This window comes from Panthera onca, chromosome A3 (genome assembly GCF_046562875.1).
Source record: "Panthera onca isolate mPanOnc1 chromosome A3, mPanOnc1 haplotype 2, whole genome shotgun sequence".
Lineage (NCBI taxonomy): Eukaryota > Metazoa > Chordata > Mammalia > Carnivora > Felidae > Panthera > Panthera onca.
Window position 1 is genome coordinate 78,283,612 of NC_138341.1, and position 22,293 is coordinate 78,305,904.

General features: G+C 36.4%; 1 protein-coding gene across 1 annotated transcript in view; it reads right to left on the minus strand.

The window, feature by feature from the left end:
• TMEM131 (transmembrane protein 131) overlaps window positions 1–22,293 on the minus strand; it is a 237,807-nt gene that overhangs the window by 88,942 nt on the left and 126,572 nt on the right. Inside the window, exon 5 of the mRNA XM_060608021.3 lies at window positions 13,847–13,970. Coding sequence (XP_060464004.2) covers window positions 13,847–13,970 — 124 coding nt within the window. The remainder of the gene's footprint in view (window positions 1–13,846; window positions 13,971–22,293) is intronic.

Consider the following 22,293-nt stretch of genomic DNA (forward strand, 5'->3'; position numbering starts at 1 on the left):
TGGGGCTTAAACTCACAAACTCTGGTATCATGACCTGAGCTGAAATAAAGAGTTGGATGCTTAACCGACTGAGCCACCCAGGTACCCTATGATCTCTTTTTGATAAGTAGTGATACTTACAAAACGTAAGATATCATTTCATTTTTCTGCTCAAATCCGTGAAGGCTTCCAAGTTCAATCAGGATAAGAGCCAAAGTCCTCATATCATAGCTTGTACAGCCCTTCACAATCTACCCTACCTATTCCCCTTCACTTCTCTCATTTTTGATCACTCTGGCCTAGCTAACCACACTGTCCTCTTTGCATCCAGGTGTGTTTTCACATAGGAGCCTTTATACTGCCTGTACCTTCTGTCTGGAATGTTCTTCTTCCATATATTCCACTTCCTTCCATATAGTCTTCTCCCTTACCTCCTTCAAGTCTGTTCAAATGTCACCTTCTGAATGAGGCTTGCCCTGACTATCTTATTTAAAATTGGAAGAGTGATGGGGTGCCTGGGTGGCTCAGTCAGTTAAGTGTCCAACTCTTGGTTTCGGCTCAGGTCATGATCATATGGTTCATGGGTTCAAGCTCCGCATAAGGCTCTGTGCTCACAGTTGTGAAGCCTGCTTGGGATTCTGTCTCCCCTCTCTCTTTGCCCCTCCCACTGGTCATCACTTTCTATTTCTCTCTCTCAAAATAAATAAATAAACATTAAAAAAAACTGGAGGAATGATGTCACCATCATGGCAGCAAAAGACATTGTGTCTTTCTGTCCCTTCCCTGCTTTTAATGTTTTATTATTTATTTTTGAGAGAGAGACAGAGTGTGAGTGGGGAAGGGGCAGAGAGAGGGGATACACAGAATCCAGAACAGCTCTAGGCTCTGAGCTGTCAGCACAGAGCCCGATGCGGGGCTCAAACCCACAAGCTGTGAGATCATGACCTGAGCCAAAGTCAGAAGCTCAACTGACTGAGCCACCCGGGTGCCCCTTTTGGTCCCTGCATTTAAGCTATGGATTAGATAACCATCCACAAACTGAAGTGCCTTTGTGGAAAATGTGGAATTCAGCACCATATGCCAGGGGACCTGGGAGTTGTCTCAACCACCTGTACATCTGGTAGTAGATGGACAAACTTTAGTATGGGCTACAGAACCAGTACATTTGCCCCAACCACTCTTGCCATGTGGGGAAAAAAAATCTGCAGAGTACCGACCTAGGAAGATACCCGTGGACAAGAGAGATATTGCAAAAGTCCAGCCTTTCCGGGGACATATTCCATTATGCTATTGAAACAAAAAACAAACAAACAAAAAAGTTTGGTCACAGTGGAAACCTTAAGAGGAATTTTCCCAGTGCCACTCCCTCTTCCGGAACTACCCTGCCAAGGCAACACTCCATGGGAATAAATTATCCAGCAGTGGTGACCTCACCCACAAGAGAAAAGGAGAGCAGTCAATGAGTACCTGGCTATGTGAGTTGTGCAGGACATGGCACGGGAAACCCGTTTCTCTCTAGCGCACCCAGAGTACTGAGGCAGGACCTCCAAAACTGGAGGTGGGAGCAGAGCAGGAAAGGGACAGATAAGAATATCAAAGGGCATTAAAGGTACACAGTTCCTGCTGACTATGCTCAGGACTTCAGCAGGAAGTCTGCCCATGAGCCTCTGGGAATACTTTACTTGAGGATCCCCAAACCATAGGCACTCTAATGCTCTGAGTGCTAAACCCCCATCTCCCCTCACACTGCAGCTGGCTCCTGGTGCTCACTCCCAAATGCAGTGGTGAGAGCAAGTTCAGTAAATGGACTGTTATCAGAAAAACAGTAGGACCTGTGGGTAAGGGAGAAACCACAAACTTGAGCACTATTTTCTGGAACATCTAAAAGGTGGAGAAAACCCAAATATAACAGCACTAACAAATATAACAGTTGGTGCTGTTATATTACCCCATCTGAAGACAACTAGTAAAGATTTAAAAATGTGTCTGTTACTTCAAATGCAAAAATGGAAATGCAAAACTACAAGGAACATGAAAAATCGAAACAATGTGATCACAAATAGTAATTCTCCAACAACCAAAAGCACAGAATTTTGCAAACTAGCTGATAAAAGATTCAAAGTAGTTCTTTTGAACAAATTCAATGATCAATAAGAAAATTCAGAAGGGCTGTTCAATGAAATTAGGAAATAACACACAAACAAAATGAAATATTTAACAAAGAGAAGAAATAATTTAGGAAAGAACCAAACTGAAATTCTGGAGCTTAAGATTTCAATGGCTGAAATTAAATAATAATAATAATAATAATAAAAAAAAGCAATAGACAGCATGTGTGGCAGAGTGAAGCAAACAGAAGATCAAATAAGTGATCTAGAAATTTTGAATTAACCCATTAGAGCAGAACAAAGGAAAAAGAGTCAAAAAGAGTGATGAAAGCCTATCAGGTCTATGGTTTTCCATCAAAGAACAAATACAATAATTAGAGTTTCAGAGACGAGAGGGAGAAGAGGGCAGAAAGTTTATTCAAAGAAATAATAGGTGAGAACTTCCCAAACTTGGGGAGAAGCTTGGACATCTATATTCATGAAGCTAATAGATAACCCTATTAACTCAATACTCAATGCAAAAGACCTTCTCCAACACATCGTATAATGAAAGTGTCAAAACTCAACGATAAAAACAGAATCCTAAAAGTACCCAGGAAAAAAAAGATTGTAACCTACAAAAGAATTCCATGAGGCTATATTAGTGATTTCTCAGCAGAAACTGTATAGGCCAGGAGTGAGATGACATATTTGAAGTACTGAAAGAAAAAACTGCTAGCCAAGAATACTCTTATCTGGCAAAGTTATCCTTCAGATGCAAAGCAGAAATAAAGACTTTCCTGGACTAACAATTCACTGGAGAATTCTGAGGGAGTTCATTACCTCTAGACTTGCTTTGCAAGAAATGCTGAAAATAATTCTAGCTGAAATGAAAAGACACTAATAATGACACAAAAACATATGAAAGTATACGACACATCAAGTAAAGGTAAATACACAGTTAGACATAGAAAATTCTAATTCTGTAATGGGTGTGTTAACCACCTAACTGTAATACAAAGGTTAAAGAAAAAGAGTATGAAAAATAATTATAGCTACTATAATTTGTTAATGAATACAAAATATAAAAAGAGTTAAATAATGACATCAAGCATATAAAAAAAGGGGGAAAAATTAAAAAGGTAAAGCTTTTACACGCAACCGAAGTTAAGTTGCTATCAGCTTACAATGGGCTGCTTTATCTGTAAGATGTTTTACGTAAGCTTCATGGTATCAAGAAGCAAGAACAGATTCACAAAAATTAAAGGGGAAACAGACTGATACCATGGAAAATCACGAGTCTTAAAGGTAGGCAGAAACAGAGGAAAAGAGAATCAGTGGAAATACAAAACACCCACAAAGCCATTAAGAAGATGGCATTAGTAAGTCTTTACATATCAAGAATAACTCTGAATGTTAACAAATTGAATTCACCAATCAAAAGGCACACAGGAACTAGATATAGAAATGAAAGGAATTAAAAGCAAAAATGAACTACTGGGACCTCATGAAGATAAAAAGCTTCTGTACAGCAGAGGAAACAATCAACAAAACTAAACGGCAACCAACGGAATGGGAAAAGATATTTGCAAATGACATATTGGACAAAGGGCTAGTATCTGAAATCTATAAAGAGCTCACCAAACTCCACACCTGAAAAACAAATAATCCAGTGAAGAAATGGGCAGAAAACATGAATAGACACTTCTCTAGAGAAGACATCCAGATGGCCAACAGGCACATGAAAGGATGCTCAACGTCGCTCCTCATCAGGGAAATACAAATCAAAACCATACTCAGATATCACCTCACACCAGTCAGAGTGGCTAAAATGAACAAATCAGGAGACCATAGATGCTGGAGAGGATGTGGAGAAATGGGAACCCTCTTGCACTGTTGGTGGGAATGCAAACTGGTGCAGCCACTCTGAAAAACAGTGTGGAGGTTCCTCAAAAAATTAAAAATAGACCTACCCTATGACCCAGCAATAGAACTGATAGGAATTTACCCAAGGGGTACAGGAGTACTGATGCATAGGGGCACTTGTACCCCAATGTTTATAGCAGCACTCTCAACAATAGCCAAGTTATGGAAAGAGCCTGTATGTCCATCAACTGATGAATGGATAAAGAAATTGTGGTTTATATACACAATGGAATACTACGTGGCAATGAGAAAGAATGAAATATGGCCTTTTGTAGCAACATGGATGGAACTGGAGAGTGTTATGCTAAGTGAAATAAGTCATACAGAGAAGGACAGATACCATATGGTTTCACTCTTATGTGGATCCTGAGATACTTAACAGAAGACCATGGGGGAGGGGAAGAAAAAAAATGGCTAGAGAGGGAGGGAGCCAAAACATAAGAGACTCCTAAAAACTGAGAACAAACTGAGGGTTGATGGGGAGTGGGAGGGAGGGGTGGGTGGGTGATGGGTATTGAGGAGGGCACCTGTTGGGATTAGCACTGGGTGTTGTATGGAAACCAATTTGACAATAAATTTCATAAAAAAAAAAAAGAAAGAAATGAAATCCAACTCTATACTGCGTACAGAAGGCTCACTTCAGTTTTAAGAACACAAACTGGCTCAAAGTGAAGGGCTGGAAAAAGCCATTTAGTCCAAGTGGAAACCAAAAGAGAGTAGGGGTAGCTATGCTTTTACCAGACTAAACAGACTTTAAAAGCCAAAAATGGTCACAAGTGACAAAGAAGGTCATTACATAATGATAAAGGGGCCAATGCTTCAAGAGGATATAACAACTATATATTCATATGTACCCAACATCTGAGCATCTAAATACATTAACAAATATTGACAGATTTGAAGGGAGAAAACAGACAACACAAAAATAAAGCAGAGGACCTCAATACCATACTTTCTTCAATGGATAGATCATCCAGACAGAACAAGCACAAGGAAATGTTGGACTTGACCCATATATTAGACCAAATAGGTCTAACAGACATTTATAGAACATTCCATCTGATAGCAGCAAATACATGTTTTTCTCAAGTGCACATAAAACATTCTCTGATGCAGACCATATGACAATACACAGAAAAAGTCTCATGGCAAATTTAAGAAGATGGAAATAATAACAAGTATATTTTCAGACCATAATGGTATGAAACTAGAAATCAACAAAAGGAAAACTGGAAAATCTACAAATGTGTGGAAATTAAACAACATATCTCTGAACAACCAAGGGGTCAAAAAAGAAATCAAAAGGGAAACCTAAAAAAAAGATACTCAAACAAAGGAAAATGAAAATACAACATACCAAAACTTATGGGATGCTGCAGAAGTAGTTTTAAGAGGGAACTTTATAGTAGTAAACGTATATGTTAAGAAAACAACTCAAATAAACAGCCTAACTTTACACCTCAAGGAAACCCAAAGTCAGCAGAAGGAAAGAAAGAAAAATCAGAGCAGAAATAGAGAGCAGAAAAACAATAATGAAAAAAAACAGTGAAACTAAGAGCTGTTTTCAAAAAGATAAAACAAAACTGGCAAACCTCTAGCTACACAAACCATGAAAAAAGACGAGAATACTCAAAGTCAGAAATGAAAGAGGAGACATTACAATTGATACTACAGAAATACACAGGATCATAAAACACTAGTATGAACAATTACATGCCAATAAATCGGATAAGCTAGAAGAAATGGATAAATGCTGAGAAACAACCTTCCAAGACCGAAACAGGAAGAAATAGAAAATCTGAATAGACCAGTGAGTAAGAAGATTGAATCAGAAATCAACAATCTCCCAACATAGAAAACCTCAGGATAAGCTGGTTTCACTAATGAATTCTATCAAATATTTAAAGAAGAATTAATGCCAATCTTTCTCAAATTCTTCCAAAAAACTGAAGGGACACAACATTTCAAAACTCATTTTACAAACCCAGCATTACCCTGATACCAAAGCCAGACAAGAACAAACAAGAAACTACAGATCAATACCCCTGATGAATATAGATGCAAAAATTCTTTAAAAAATATTAGCAAATGGAATCTAAAACACATTGAAAGTATTATACACCATGACCAAGCAGGATTTACCCTTGGGATGAAAGGATGGTTCAACATATGCAAATCAGTAAATGTGATATACCATATTAACAAAAGATAAAAAGATAAAAATAAAAGATAAAACATAAAAATCAAAAGCATGTGACAAAATACAACATATTTTAATGATAAAAACCCCTAGTAGACTGGGTACAGCTAGGATACAACTCTACATACTAAAGGCCATACATAAGGGTATGTATGGGTGGCTCTCTCGGGTAAGTGTATGACTCCTGATTTTGATTCAGGTCACGCTCTCACAGTTTGTGAGATTGAGCCCTATGTTGGGCTCTGCACTGACAGCATGGAGCCTTCTTGGAATTCTCTCTCTCTCTGCCCCTCCCCTGCTCTCTCTCTTAAAATAAACACAAAAAGATATCTTAGTTAAAAAAAAAAAGGCCATATAGGAAAAATCCACAGCTAACATCATACTCAATGACAAAAAACTGAGGATCAGGATGCCCTGATCCTCTAGGATCAGGGTGCCTACTCTTACCACACTTACTCAACATAATACTGAAAGGCCTAGTTAGATCAATTAGGCAAGATAAAGAAATAAAAGGCACCTGAATCAGAAAGGAATAAGTAAAACTGTCATATTTGCAGATGATATGGTTTTCTATATATATATGTATATATACACATATATATATACGTATATACATATGTATATATATATAGAAAAGCCTAAATGTCCATCAACTGATGAATGGATAAAGAAATTGTGGTTTATTTACACAATGGAGTACTACGTGGCAATAAGAATGAAATATGGCCCTTTGTAGCAACATGGATGGAACTGGAGAGTGTTATGCTAAGTGAAATAAGCCATACAGAGAAAGACAGATACCATATGGTTTCACTCTTATGTGGATCCTGAGAAACTTAATAGAAACCCATGGGGGAGGGGAAGAAAAAAAAAAGAGGTTAGAGTGGAAGAGAGCCAAAGCATAAGTGACTCTTAAAAACTGAGAACAAACTGAGGGTTGAAGGGGGGTGGGGGGGGGGAGGGTGGGTGATGGGTATTGAGGAGGGCACCTTTTGGGATGAGCACTTGGTGTTGTATGGAAACCAATTTGACAATAAACTCATATATTGGAAAAAAAAAAAAAAAAGAAAATCCTAAAGACTCAACCAAAAAACTGTTGGAATTAATCAACCAATTTGGTATAGTTGCAGGATATAAAATCAACATATAGAAATCAGTTGTGTTGGTATACACTAACAGTGAAACATCTGAAAAAGAAATAAAGAAAACTATCCTGGTTCACAGTGGCATTAAAAAAAAAAATACCTGGGAATAAATTTAACCAAGAAGGTGAAAGATTTGTACAGCTGTACCCTCATTTTATTGTGCTCCACTTTACTGCACTTTGCAGATAATTGCATTTATTTTATTTATATATATATATATTTTTAAACAAATTGAAGGCCTATAGCAACCCTGCATTGATCAAGTCTACTGGTGCTATTTTTTCCTAGTAGCAGTTGCTCACTTTGTGTCTCTGTGTCACATTTTGGTAATTTCTGCAATATTTCAAACTTTTTATTATTATTATATTTTTTATGGTAATATGTAATTAGTGATTATGACTCACTGAAGACTCAGATAATGGTAAGCATTTTTTAGTAATAAAGTATTCTTAAATTAAGGTATGTACATTGTTTTTTAAGACATAATGCTATTGCATGCTTAACAGGCTACAATAGGGTGTAAACAGAAATTTTATGTGCTCTGGAAAACTAAAAAAATTCATTTTATTGTGATACTCACTTTATTGTGATACTCACTTTCTTGCGGTGGTTTGGAACCAAACCCGTAATATCTCTGAGGTATGCCTGTGTTATGAAAACTATACAACCTTGATGAAAGAAACTGAAGAAGACACAAACAAATGGAAAGATACCTCATGCTCATGGATTAGAAGAATATACTGATAACTGTCTGTTAAAATATCCACACTACCTAAAGTCATTTATAGAGTCAGTGCAATCCTTATCAATAGCCCAATGGCATGTTTTACAGAAACAGATAAAACAATCCCAAAATTTGTATGGAAGCATGCAAGACTCAAGAAAGAACAAAGCCTAAGGCATCACACTTCCTGCTTTCAAACTATACTACGAAGCTAAGTGATTAAAACAGTATGGTACAGGCATATAGGCCAATGGAACAGAATAGAGAGCCCAGAAATAAATCCCTGCATATACAGTCAACTAATATTTGACAAGGGAGCCAAGAACACTTCATGGGGAAAGACAGTCTCTTCAACAAATGGTATTAAGAAAACTGGATAACCACATGCAGAAAAATGAAATTGGACTCCTATCTTCCATCACTCAGCAGAATTAATTAAAAATGGATCAAAGACTTAAACGTAAGACCTAATACAATAAACCTCCAGAAGAAAACACCGATATTGGCCTGGGCCATGATTTTTTTTAATATGACACCAAAGGCACAGCAACAAAAGCAAAAATCAACAAGTGGGACGACATCAAATTAAATAATTTCTGCATAGCAAAATAAAAGATCAACAAAACAAAAAGGAAACCTGCAAAATGGGAGAAGATATTTGCAAATTATATGTCAGATAGGAGGTTAATATCTAAAATACATAAAAGAACTCCTATAGTTTAATAACAAAACCCCAAACAATCTGAATAAAAAATGGGCAGAGGAACCAAATAGGTATTTTCCCGAAGGAGACAGGACTACCAGGTATACAAAAAAATGTTCAATAATTCTAATCCTCAGGGAAATGCAAATCAAAACCACAATGAGATAGCACTTCACAACTGTTAGAATGGCTATCATTAAGAAGAGATAACAAGTATTGATGAGATGTGGAGATAAGGGAATCCTGTATACGGTTGGTGGGAATGTAAACTGGTTTAAAACAGTATGGAGGTTCTCAAAAAATTAAAAATAGAACAATCATATGATGTAGCAATCTGAGTTCTGGGTATTTATCCAAAGGAAATGAAAACAGGATATTGAAGAGATATACGCACTCCCATTTTTACTGGAGCATTATTCACAACAGCTAAGATATTGAAACAACCCAAGTGTCTACAACAAATGAATAGGTAAAAAAGATATGCGCGTGTGTGCACGCGCGCGCACACACACACACACACACACACACACACACTGTGGAGTATTATTCAGTCATAAGAAAAAAGGAAATCCTGCCATTTGCAACACTGATGGACCTTGAGGGCATTATGCTAAATGGGATAATTCCGACAGAAAAAGACAAAAACTTTCTGCTATCACTTATATGGCACCTAAAAAAGCCAAACTTGGGGCACCTGAGTAGCTCAGCATCAGACCCTTGGATTCGCCTCAGGTCATGATCTCATGGTTCCAGGAGTTCGAGCCCCACATCAGGCTCTGCACATCAGGCTCTGCACTGTTAGTGCAGAGATTGGGATTCTCTCTCTCCCCACTCTCTCTGCCCCTACCCCGTTTGTGCTCTGTCTCTCAAACTTAAAAAATAAAATAAAATAAAATAAAATAAAATAAATAAAAATAAAAAAGCCGAACATGTAAAAACAGAGAGTAGAACAATGATTACCAGGGACTGGATGGAGGGGGAAGTAGTGATGTGTTGTTCAAGAGTACAAATGTGCAAGTATAAGAAAAAGAGGTTCTGGAGATCTAATGCACAGCATAGTGATCACAGATAAAACTGTATTGTAAATCTCAAAGTTTCTGAGACACTAGATCTTAACAGTTCTCACCATAAAAATGATAATTATGTGACATGACAGAGAAGTTAGCTGATCCTATGGTGATAATCCTATAGCAATTTATAAATGTATCAAAAAAATTTTTTTTATTTCAATGTTTATTTTTTTAGAGAGAGACAGACCATGAGCAGGGGAGGGACAGAGAGAGGGAGACATAGAATCCGAAGCTGGCTCCAGGCTCTGAGCATAGAGCCAACGCGGGGTTCAAACTCACGAGCTGAGACATGAGATCATGATCTGAGCCAAAGTCATGACGCTCAACTGACTGAGCCACCCAGGCGCCCCTAAGTATATCAAATCAACACTTTGTACACCTTAAATTTACACAGTGTTATATGTCCACTGTATACCTTAAACTTACACAATGTTATACCGCAATTACATCACAATTTTAAAAATAATTCTTACCATAATCAAAATTTGACTATTAGAGTATTAAAAAATCTGTATTCTTAGACACAAAATATGTATTACATATTTTACAACTAATATACAATACAGTCATGAAAGATGAGTAGGCCTAAGTTGCAGTCTTATTATATAATTTTTAATTGTAATTATAACTAATTAGACAACTATAGTTAATTAGCAGGTAATTATAAATAACAGATAATTATTAGAAGTTAAACAAAGAAAAACAAATTGTCACACAAACACATTCCTTATTACCCTTATTCTTCTTGATTTCCAGGTTAAAACAAGACCTTCCTATAAGGGGGTTATTTGCGTGTGTGTTATAAAATGGTTATTTAAACGTGGCCTTATGAAAACAATGATTCTTTTCTCTATTTCCTACTGGTTAGTTAATATAGAGATGATAGTGGTAAATAACCAAAAACTTAAGTGAGTTATAGAAAATGTTCTATTCTCAAGGAAATAAGACCTGACCAGGAATTCAGAAGGTGACAAAGAGTTAAAATAAAATTACAGAAATGGTCTACTCTCCTGAACATGAGAAGACTCTTTTCATTGTTCACCAAAGGCTCTTATCATAGGCATAAAATTGAAGTGGAGGGGAAATAAGGTTATTTCTTCCCTTAAGAATTCATTCCATGTCTCCTCTCCATTTCTTGAGCTGTTGGGAATCCATACCTTACTGCAAGAAGTAAAAACGGAAACCAAGAGGAAGAAGAAGACAGAGAAGACTGCACAGATTTTGGCTAGCTGCTTTTGAAGCCAAATCTAGCTGACCTAACTGGAGGTTTTGATGGGTATAGATTATTTTTATTGTGTAATCCAATTTCCTGACAATGGAAAACACATATTGGTTTTCAACTTGTCCTTTGATTAACAGGCACATTTAGTTTACCTTCTGAAGAATTTTCAGAAAAACTCTCCTCTTTACATAAAGTTCATGTGCAGAAATAAGTCCCTGGGAGAGTCTAGTTCGAAAATGTCAAACTAGGGGCCGTTAGCTTGTTTTGTTTGGTCCACACCATCTGTCTTTCTAAAATTGAATTTATTTTCAATGTGTAAAAACTGGAAGATATCATATAAAAATTCCTATTTCTGTTTCTTCTTGGAACATGAGAAGAATGGGGCATGCGCTTACATTCCCACATGGCAACCACCGGCTGGAACAGAGTGTGGGTTGATCCCTTTGGACAGACCATGTGCTCTCCAGGTCACCCTCATTCCACATGGCCTGCTTCTCTCATTTACATTGTCTATCTGCCCCCTGTAAGAATCTGTAATTGTAACTCTTGGTCTATGAAAACCCTTTAACGGGGTTAAGCTTGGATGATTAAAAGCAACAAAACATTGCTTGAATTAGCAAAGTACCATTAACACGTTAAAAATAAAATCTGTAGGGCAGTTGTGAACTATTTTTAAACTGTTTCCATTTTCACTTCACTATTTTGCCCTTTAACCCAACATGTCTCTGCATACTGGCCGTGCCCGTGTGGTTGCATTTACACATAAGTGCATCTCTGTGTACAGGTGGCATAACATATATGCCACACACCATAGCTTAATATGATACAAATCACCGTGTAGGCCGATAGAGCACCTAGACCCTCACCTTGGATCCTGTCATTAACTGCATGACAGGGGGCAAACCCCTCTGGAGTTGAGCTCTTTCTTCATTTTGTATAATGAGGGTATTATTAGACTAGATGAATATACAAATCTCTTCTAGCACTGGGATTTTATTATTTGAGAACATCAGCATGTTTATAAAAACTCTGAAAACATCCTTTAGGTAACAACAAAAAATAACTCAAGGGAAACTTATTTAAAGAAATATATTAGAAAAGGGGCGTTTTCCATGAATACCACAAAAATGAAGTTTTTGCTATTGAAAGCAATATGGTAACTCATCAATTCCTTGTTAATAACCTACTTTTAAATTTAAAAAAGCCAAAATTAAGTTTTTTTTTTTTTGACTTCAGAAGTTGCTGGACATGTTGCTAGCAACATATGTTGCTAAGGACAGCATATGATGAAATAGGATTTTTGAAAGGAGAAGTATAAAATCTAAATAATTGATATAATTTTAGATGCTTTTTTTTAAAAAAGCTCCTTTTGATTTGGTCACATCTCTTCAAAGGAATTAGTGGAAACTCTGGGAAGATGAAATTAGGTTTCACTTATTTACTTCCTTCTAATACTTGCTATTTAGCTGTTTTTGAAGCTTATTACTTTAGCAGTCTATATATTAAAGATTAATGTATGTATTCTCTCAAATTCAAAATTTATTAAGACCCAACTTTTTTGTCAGATTAATTTTTATGTAAATAACAAGTCTGCAAACTATCTATGAAATTGATTATAAAGTAAAATTTTAGAGGATACTTGTGGTAGGTAGAACCCTAAAATAGCCTCCCAAATTTCCTGCCCTAATATCTCTGAGATTGTAAGTATGAGGAGATACCACACCTGTGGTTAATTACCTTACATGATAAAAAGGGATTTTGCAAATGTAACTGAGGACATTAGTTCACTCATATCATGAAAAAGGAGACTATCCAGGTGGTCCCAATGACATGATTAAGGCAGAATTTTCTCTACTGGTGGCAGAAGAGAAAGCCAAAATGATCAAAAGCATAAGGGAGATATGACACATTGCTCCTGGCCTAAAGATGGTGACAAGCAATGTGGGTGCCCTGGGGAACTGAGAGAGGTTCCTGGCCAAGGGCCAGCAACGAAACGGGGACTTCAGTACTACAAGCATAAGGAAATGAATTTTGCCGACAACTCAAGTGAATTTAGAAGTGGATTTTCCCTGGGGCGCCTGGGTGGCGCAGTCGGTTAAGCGTCTGACTTCAGCCAGGCCACGATCTCGCGGTCTGTGAGTTCGAGCCCCGCGTCAGGCTCTGGGCTGATGGCTCGGAGCCTGGAGCCTGTTTCCGATTCTGTGTCTCCCTCTCTCTCTGACCCTCCCCCGTTCATGCTCTGTCTCTCTCTGTCCCAAAAATAAAATAAAAAACGTTGAAAAAAAAAATTAAAAAAAAAAAAAAAAAAGAAGTGGATTTTCCCTGAGTCTCCAGTCAAGGACTGAGCCCTGCTGACATCTTAATTACAGCCTTATGATACTCTGAGCAAAGAACACATTGGACTTACAACTGATAAACTATGTGCTAATAAGTGGGGGTTGTTTAAAGCCATCACGTTTGTGGTAGCTTATTAGGTAGCAATAGAAAACTAACACAACACTGAGGAATTACTTATTATTTAAAAAGGAAAAAAAATCAACTAAATTTCTGACTACTACATTTTTCAGAGTACTTAGGTTCAAAGTGGAATTGTTAAATTGTTTTATGTTGAGAAACACAATGTGTGTTTAAGAGTAGAAGTGATAATTCTTAGGAAATAGGGCAAACTGAAACCCGCAACAAATATGAAACACTCGAACCGGATTTTAATTATAGCAAAATGAAATTATACATAAAACATCTAGATATTTCAATTTCAAACTCAAGAGAAACATTTATAGAAAAACTTACCCTATTTTGAAAAAATGATGCATGAAAATGTGATGTTGTAGCAGATATTGACACTAAAGTAATAGTTTCTTCAGAACTAGGATTATGTAAGTAAACTTTTTCCATTTTTGGCATTCCAACTGGCCTGTAAAAGCAAAACAAAAACAAAAACAAAAACAAAAACAAAAAACAAAACCACTGTCACAAATACTTCAAAGATTATTTCTAGTTGTTGAATTAGTTTCTAGCTGCTAAAAAAATTTAAACATCAAAATTATTGTACAAGTACATATGCAAACATATAAAACTATTTAATTGGTTTATATTTAAAATTACACATAGAAATGCATTTAGTCATTCAACAAATATATACTGAGTGCTCATTTTATGTCTCACACTGAGCCAGGGGCTAGGATACAATAAAGTAAATCTCTGTCCAGATAAAGCTTACAGTCTAGTGAGGAAGCAGGCAGGGAATAAAATGGTCAGATCTTTTCATTTCCTTCTGTAATACCACCCTGCTTTCCTACTAATTCTGAATCATGTCCCCTTCTCCCCAAATTCCACTGATACATGCTCTTCAATTTAGGAGAAACTGAGTGGCAAAGTTATGTGAGCAGATTGGCCTTATGAATTAGGGGCTATTATTGTCCTCATTTTATAGATGAGGATACTGAGGCACAGAAAAGTTACTTGTCCAAAGTCATACTTGGAATCTAAATTTGAATCCAGGCCATCTGGCTTTAGTCCATGTTCTAACTCATTATACTAAACTGCCTCCTCTTAAGGAGGACACACACTCAGTGATCTGACATCCATAGATCCATTTTAATGTTCTCCTTGGTATCCACATTAGAGTTTCCTCTTAAAAGTGACATCTCCTTAGTTATGCAGTCCATTAAGTACTTACACAGCTAATCTCAGCTGTACAGGCAGGCCTCCTAACTCCTACAGCATCAGAGAATTCTGCATATAAACTGTTTCTTAATGTCCTCTAATAATTTAATTAGCACCAGTTTTATTTCCTCAAGATTATCAGCACCTTTCAGACAAAGGTTACATTATATGTGTACTCCATATTTTCCATATTATCTAGCACAGGCACTTGGTAAGAGTGTGCACGGGTGAGCTTCCCTCCCTTCCCTTTTCTCCCCCCCTGCCCTAGTGGAAATTAAGATCCTCCCTACCCTGACATCACCTGACCTAAACAAGTAACTAACTCCCTATGTTTTCACAATCTAAACCTTCCAACCTGGATCAGGCTGGTTTCATGTGCATAGCCCCCATGGCTTTACCAATCTCTTTGCTCTGTTTTCCTCCCTATCCCCCTATTCCAATCCAAATCCTCATTTTCTAATTCAAATGCAACTTCTTTCACAAGGTCCTCTCCTCAGGCAACCATTCTGGTCCACGTGTTTTTGTTTTAAAATATTTTTAACTTTGAGAGAGAGAGAGAGAGAGAGAGAGAGAGAGAGAGAGAGAGAAAGAGAGAACGAACAAACCCCAAGCAGGCTCTGCACTGTCAGCTTGGAGCCCGATGTGGGGCTCAAACTCATGAATTGTGAGGTCATTACCTGAGCTGAAACCAAGCAAGAGTCAGATGCTTAACCAACTGAGCCACCCAGGTACCCCCTGGTCCATATTTTTATTTTATTCATGCTCCTGGCTCTCCTTGAACCCACCTACCCCCCAACAACAATCCTGGAAAAATTTAGAAGTTAGAGGAAGGTACTGATTCCAAGGATTAACTAAAAAACAGTAAGAAACCCTGGGGGGAACAGAAGGTTGACTTGAACTGGCAGGTGGGGAAAAGTGAGGGACAAAGAATAGCCTAAGCTGACAATGAGAGGCTAGGGTAGAAGAAGTCTTCAAAACTCTGTTCTCCAATTCCTTCTTTCCCTGCTTGCCCTGGAACAATCAGAGCTTGCCCTTTCAACCTAGAATAGCAGAGAGGCTTAGAGAGCTAAGAAGCTGATAATCAGGTACCCTGGAGCACACCTGCCTCTAACTCCTCTTTGGTAGTCCAAAGATCAAGGGCTATTTGATTACATTTACATCTCCACCCAGATGCTTCTGCCTAAGCACTATCAGATACAGTGGTGGCAAACAGGACAATTAATAGTTTTTACATGTATGTGTGTGTGGAACTGGGTCTTTCTACCTTGGGGATCATCTCCCTTCTTAAATTCACAAGAGACAAAGACCAAGTCTTTCTATTCTGCCCTTCCTCAATATGCACTACAAGACAGGAGCTCTTAAGTTAACTCCATGAGGAGTAGAATTAGAAAACAAACATTAGAAAATGTTGTGATAAACTGTGGTATTCCCAACCTGCTGACTGAACCTGCGAGAGAATTCTACTTCAACATTAGGCTTGGCCATATGATTTTCTTTGGTCAATGAAATGTGAGCAAAAGTGACATGTAACATTAAGTTTTAAAAGTCGTCTTGTATTCTTTTTCCAAGAAATGGCCTATCTCAGGAGTGCTGCTTTTAGCCTACATCCCACTAAGATTTTGGGTTGGTTGTGGTCATAGCATAACCTGGTAAAGGCTGAGTAACACACACCTGAAGTTGGAAAAGTTGAACCAGGAACTAAACAAGCACAGTGTGATATACTTAAGGAGATATGGCAAGATATTAGTAAAATGAAGCAAGAAATCATACAGAAAACAAAAGAAATTATTAGTATAAAAGTACAATGTATAAAGGTAGGTAAAAATCTCTTAGGGGCGCCTGGGTGGCTCGGTCGGTTAAGCGTCCAACTTCGGCTCAGGTCATGATCTCACAGTCCGTGAGTTCGAGCCCCACGTCGGGCTCTGTGCTGACAGCTCAGAGCCTGGAGCCTGTTTCAGATTCTGTGTCTCCCTCTCTCTGCCCCTCCCCTGTTCATGCTCTGTCTCTCTCTGTCTCAAAAATAAATAAATGTTAAAAAAAAAAATTAAAAATAAAAAATCTCTTAGTGAGTTGGAAGATCGGATTGACAATTTAGCTCACAATTCAGCAAGAAAAAAATACATACTCAGGATATTTTAAAAGACAGAGCTAAAAAAAAAAAGGCGAGAAGCAGATATGTAGGGCACACCTAGAAATGGTAATATTTGGAAGGTGGACTATAGGAATATTTAAGGAATATGGACAAAATTAATGGGTAAAACCCAAACTTTTTTTTTTAATGTTTATTTATTTTTGAGAGACAGAGACACAGCATAAGCAAGGGCTGTTAGCACAGGGGCTGTTAGCACAGAGCCTGACGCAGGACTCGAACCCATGAGCTGTGAGATCATGACCTGAGCCGAAGTCGGTGCCCTGGTAAAACCCAAACTTTAAAAAAAGATGAACTAATTCTTGACTGAAAGGGTTCATGAAGTGTCAACAAGGAGAGATAAGGAAACCCTGTATTTAAACAGAGAATAAAATTTAAGGAGTTGCAAGAGTTTTATATATTGTGGATCTAAGTATCTTATGAGATTTTTTTCCAAGTATTTTCTCCCATTGTGTGGACTGTTTTCTCTCTTTCTTTCTTTCTTTTTCTTTTTTTTACGTTTATTTATTTTTGAGAGACAGACAGAGCCAGAGTGTGAGTGGGGGAGGGACAGAGAGAGACAGGGAGACAAAGAATCTGAAGCAGGCTCCAGGCTCTGAGCTGTCAGCATGGAGCCCGACGCAGGGCTCAAACCCACGAACTGCGAGAGCATGACCTGAGCCAAATTCGGACGCTTAACTGACTGAGGCACCCAGGTGCCCCAAACTTTCTTGATGGTATCATTTGCATGCAGTACAAAAATTTTTAATTTTTATGTAATTCAATTTGTATATTTTGTCTTTTATCACTTGTGCTTCTAGGGTCATAGCTAAGAAATCACTGCATAAACCAATGGATAATGGAGATATGTTCATATATTCCAAACTTTTCTTCTAAAGCTTTTATAGTTCAGCTTTATTACATTTACATTTAGCTCTATTATATACTTTGAATTAATTTTTGTGTATGCTCTAAGGCAGGCGTGCAACTTAATTCTTTTGCATGTGGATACCCAGTTGGCCCAGCACCATTTGTTGCAAAGACTGTTCTTTCTCTATTTAATTGTTTTGGCACCCTTGTCAAAATCAATTGGCAATAAATGTAAATTTCTATTTCTGGAACCTAAATTCTTTTCTGTTTACCTATATGTCTATCTTTATGGCAGTGTCACAGTGTCTTGACTACTAAAACTTATAGGTTTCTAATATTGGGCACTAAAAATTCTCCAATGTTGGTCTCCTTTTAAAAGAATGGCTGTTCTTGGGGTGCCTGGGTGGCTCAGTCGGTTAAGCAGCTGACTTCGGCTCAGGTCATGATCTCGCGGTCCGTGAGTTCGAGCCCGGCGTCGGGCTCTGTGCTGACTGCTCAGAGCCTGGAGCCTGTTTCAGATTCTGTGTCTCCCTCTCTCTGACCCTCCCCCATTCATGCTCTGTCTCTCCCTGTCTCAAAATAAATAAAACGTTAAAAAAAAAAATTAAAAAAAAATGGCTGTTCTGAATCCCTCTGATTTCATGTCCATTTTAAGATCAGCCTGTCCATTTCTACAAAAATGTCATTTGGTATTTTGATGGGAATTTTGTTGAATTCATAGATCAATTTAGGGAGTACTGCCATCTTTATTTGTGTCCTCTGATTTCTGAATATGAAATGGCTTCCATTTATTTATAGTTCTTTAATGTCTTTTGACAATGGTTTGTTGTTTTTAATATATAGGTCTTGCACTACTTTTGCTAAATTTATAGCTAAGTATTTTATTCTTTTTGATTTATTATAAATGAATTGTTTTCTTAATTTTAAATTGCTCATTGCTAGTGTAGAGAAATATAATTTATTTTGTATATTGATCTTATATCCTGTAACCTTGAACTCACTCATTCCAAGTTTTTAAAAGTGGACTGCTTATCATTTTCTATATACAAGAGTATAACATCTGAAAATAGAGATGCTTTTTCCTTTCCAGTCTGGGTGCCTACTGTTTCTTTTTCTTGCATAACTGCCCTGTTCTGGATGTAGGGGGAAAGCTTTCAGTCTTTCACCATTAAACAGATGTTAACTATGTGACTTTCATAGAAGCTCTTTATCAGGCTGAGGAAATTCTCTTCTATTCTTAGTTTTTTGAGTGTTATTATCATGAAAGGATTATTCAAAACCTTTTCTGTGTGTGTTATTTACTGACATACTCACATGTTTCCCATTTATTCTATTAACATGGTATATTACATTAATTGAATTTCAGATGTTAAATTAACCTTGCATTCTTGGAACAAATGCCACTTGGCCATGGTATATAATCTTTTTTAGATATTTTATTATTTTGTGGAGGAATTTTAACACATGGAGTATTGGTCTGTAGTTTTCTTATAGTGTCTTTGTGTGATTTTGGTATAAGGGTAATGCAGGCCTAACATACCGAGTTGGGAAATGTTCACTCTTCTATTGTTTGGAAGAGTTTATGATGGACTGGTATTAATTCTTCTTTGAATTTTTTAATAAAATTAATCAATAAGGCTTTCTGTGAGTCAGAGCTTTCATTCTGGGAAGTTTTTTGATTACTAATTCAAACTCTTGTTATAAGTCTATTCAGATTTCCTATTTCTTCTTAGGTCAGTTTTGGAAATTTGTGTCTTTTCAGGAATTTGTCTATTTCAACTAAGTTAATGAACTTGTTAGCATACAGTTGTTCATGGTATTCCTTTATAATCCTTTTTTTATTTCTTTTTAAGTTTATTTATTTATTTTGAGAAAGAGAGAGAGCATGAGTGGGAGAGGGGAGAGAGAGAGGGAGAGAGAGAATCCCAAGCAGGCTTTGCACTTGTAGAGTGCATTCTACAAGTGCAGAGACTGACAAGGTGCTTGATCTCATGAACCATGAGATCATGACCTGAGCCAAAATCAAGAGTTGGATGCTTAACCGACTGAGCCACCCAGGTACCCCAATCCTTTTTTATTTCTGTAAGGTTATATTCTATACAAAGATCACCTCTTTCATTCCTGGTTTTAGTAACTTGAGTCTTTTTCTCTTTATTGCTTAATTTAGCTAAGGGTTTGTCAAATTTGTTGCTCTTTTGAAAGAACCAATTTCTGTTAATTTTCTCTGCTGTTTTTCATTTATTTCATTTATTTCTTCTCTAGTCTTTATTATTTCTTTCTAATTATTTTTTATTTTGCTTTTCTTTTCCTAGTTTCTCAAGGTGGAAGGTTAGATTTCTGATTTGAGATTTTTTTTCTTTGCTGATTAAGACATTTATAGCTGTAAGTTTCTTTCTGAGCAATACTTTTGCTGTACCCCATAAATTCTGGTATATTTTCTTTTCACTTATCTGAAAGCATTTTCGAATTCCTTTCTTGATTTTCTTCTTTGATTCATTATTAAAGAATATGTTGTTTAATATCTCAAGATTCTTTTTTTTTTTTATTGCTTGCCAATTTATTTAATTAAAGAATGAAGTTATCAGAGAACATACTTTGTATGATTTCCAGATTTATAGGGGCTTACATTATGGTCTAGCATACAGTTTATCTTGGAGAACGTTCTTTGTGTGTGTGAGCAGTGTAAGTACTTTGTTGTTGAGTGGAATGTTCTATAGATGTCTAATGGCATTGAACTGTTTTCAGGTCTTCTGTTTCTTTTGTTATCTCTTGCTTAGACGGTCTATCCATTATTGAAAGTGGGGTACTAAAGTCTCTATTAGTGCTGAATTGTCTACTTTTCCCTTCAGTTCTGTCAGTTTTGCTTCCTATATTTTGGGTTTCTATTGTTAGTTGAGTCTTGCTTTTTTAATCTGAAAATCTTGGTCTTTTCATTGGTGTGTTTAGACTATTTATATGTATAATTAATGTAATTATTGATATGGTTAAAGTACCATCTTGCTAGTTATTTTCTATTCTATCTCTTCTATAAAACTCTTTTATATGCAGAATTTTCTAGTCTTGGCCCAGTTAAACAGAAATCAATAAGAAAAGATAACTTGATTTTCTATAAATATGTAAATAGATCAGTGCATGTGTAAATAACCCATGGATCAAAGACAAAATCTGAATAAAAATTAAGAACTATCTGGAATGAAAATTAAAAACTTAACTTATTAAAAGCTTGCAAAATAAACTTGATTCTGTGCTTAAAGAAAAATTCATGAATTTAAATGTATATATTTGAAAAAAAAAAGCCTAAAATTTAATGAACTAAGCATCCATGTCATGAGAAAAAGAACAGCAAATTAAATCTAAAGAAGATACAAGTAAAAAATGGATAAAAGCAAGTGTGTAAATCAATGTAATAAAACACGTAAAACAGAGATGATCTATGAAGTCAGAAGTTCACCCTTCTTGGGGGTAAAAAACTAGTAAGTTGACAACTACCTGGCAAGACTGAGAAAGAAAAAAGAGATGGCACAAAATATCAGTATGAGCAATGATAAAAGGAGGTATCGCTACAGATACTGCAAACATTAAAACAATTATTAACAACTTTATGTAGTAAATTTAAAAATTATCCTAAAACTACCAAACTCCTAGAAAAAAACACAGCTTACCAAAACTGGTAAAATAAGAAAAAAAAAAAAAATGTAAGCATTACAAAAAATAAAACTACTAAAGAAATTAAATTCATAATTTAAAACCTTCCCACAAAGAAAATTCCAGTCCATGGGTACTTAACTGGCAAATTTTACCAAATATTTAAAGGTAATATTCTAATAATTATTTTGTGGAAAAATAAGATGCAGATACAAAATGGGGAATAATGAGGAAGAACTCTATGACTCTGGATCTGAACTGGTAAAATATGAATTAGAATTCTCAGTATGGGACATGACTTACATATATTCATTTATATAGTATACGCCTATGTTCCTCTATAGATCTTTTCACAAAAGCCTAGAAGCAATGACATCCAGAGCAATAAGCACACTTTGGTGCCCAGATATGGGTTTGAAATGTCACTTCCCCTAAAAAGAAACCAGGACTTCTCATACTTTTGGCTCATTCCAGGTCTAGGACAATGAAAACAAAGGGAAGTCTAGAATGTCTTGTTGAATCAGAAAGCAAAGAAATGTTCAAAGGTTAATGGAACTTACAAAAAATGATAGAAATCAGCTTAAATAGGCTTCTACTGGGAAAATTTATAAAATTTGGAACAAAAAGAACAGTGAAAGCAAAGGGTTATAACACATTAAATAAAGAAGAGAATATATGAGTCTATAATTGGGATCAACAACCTTTTTCTGTAAAGGGCCAGACAGTAAATATTTTAGACTTTACAGACTATGCAATCTCTGTCATAACACTCAAACTCTGCCAATGTTGTGTAAAAGCAACCATAAAGTGTAAATGAGCATGTATGATTATGTTCCAATAAAACTTTTATTTACAAAAATGGGTGGCAAGGGCCATAATTTGCTGACCTTTTGTTTATAGTGACAGTCAAAGGAAAAAGAGAGGATGA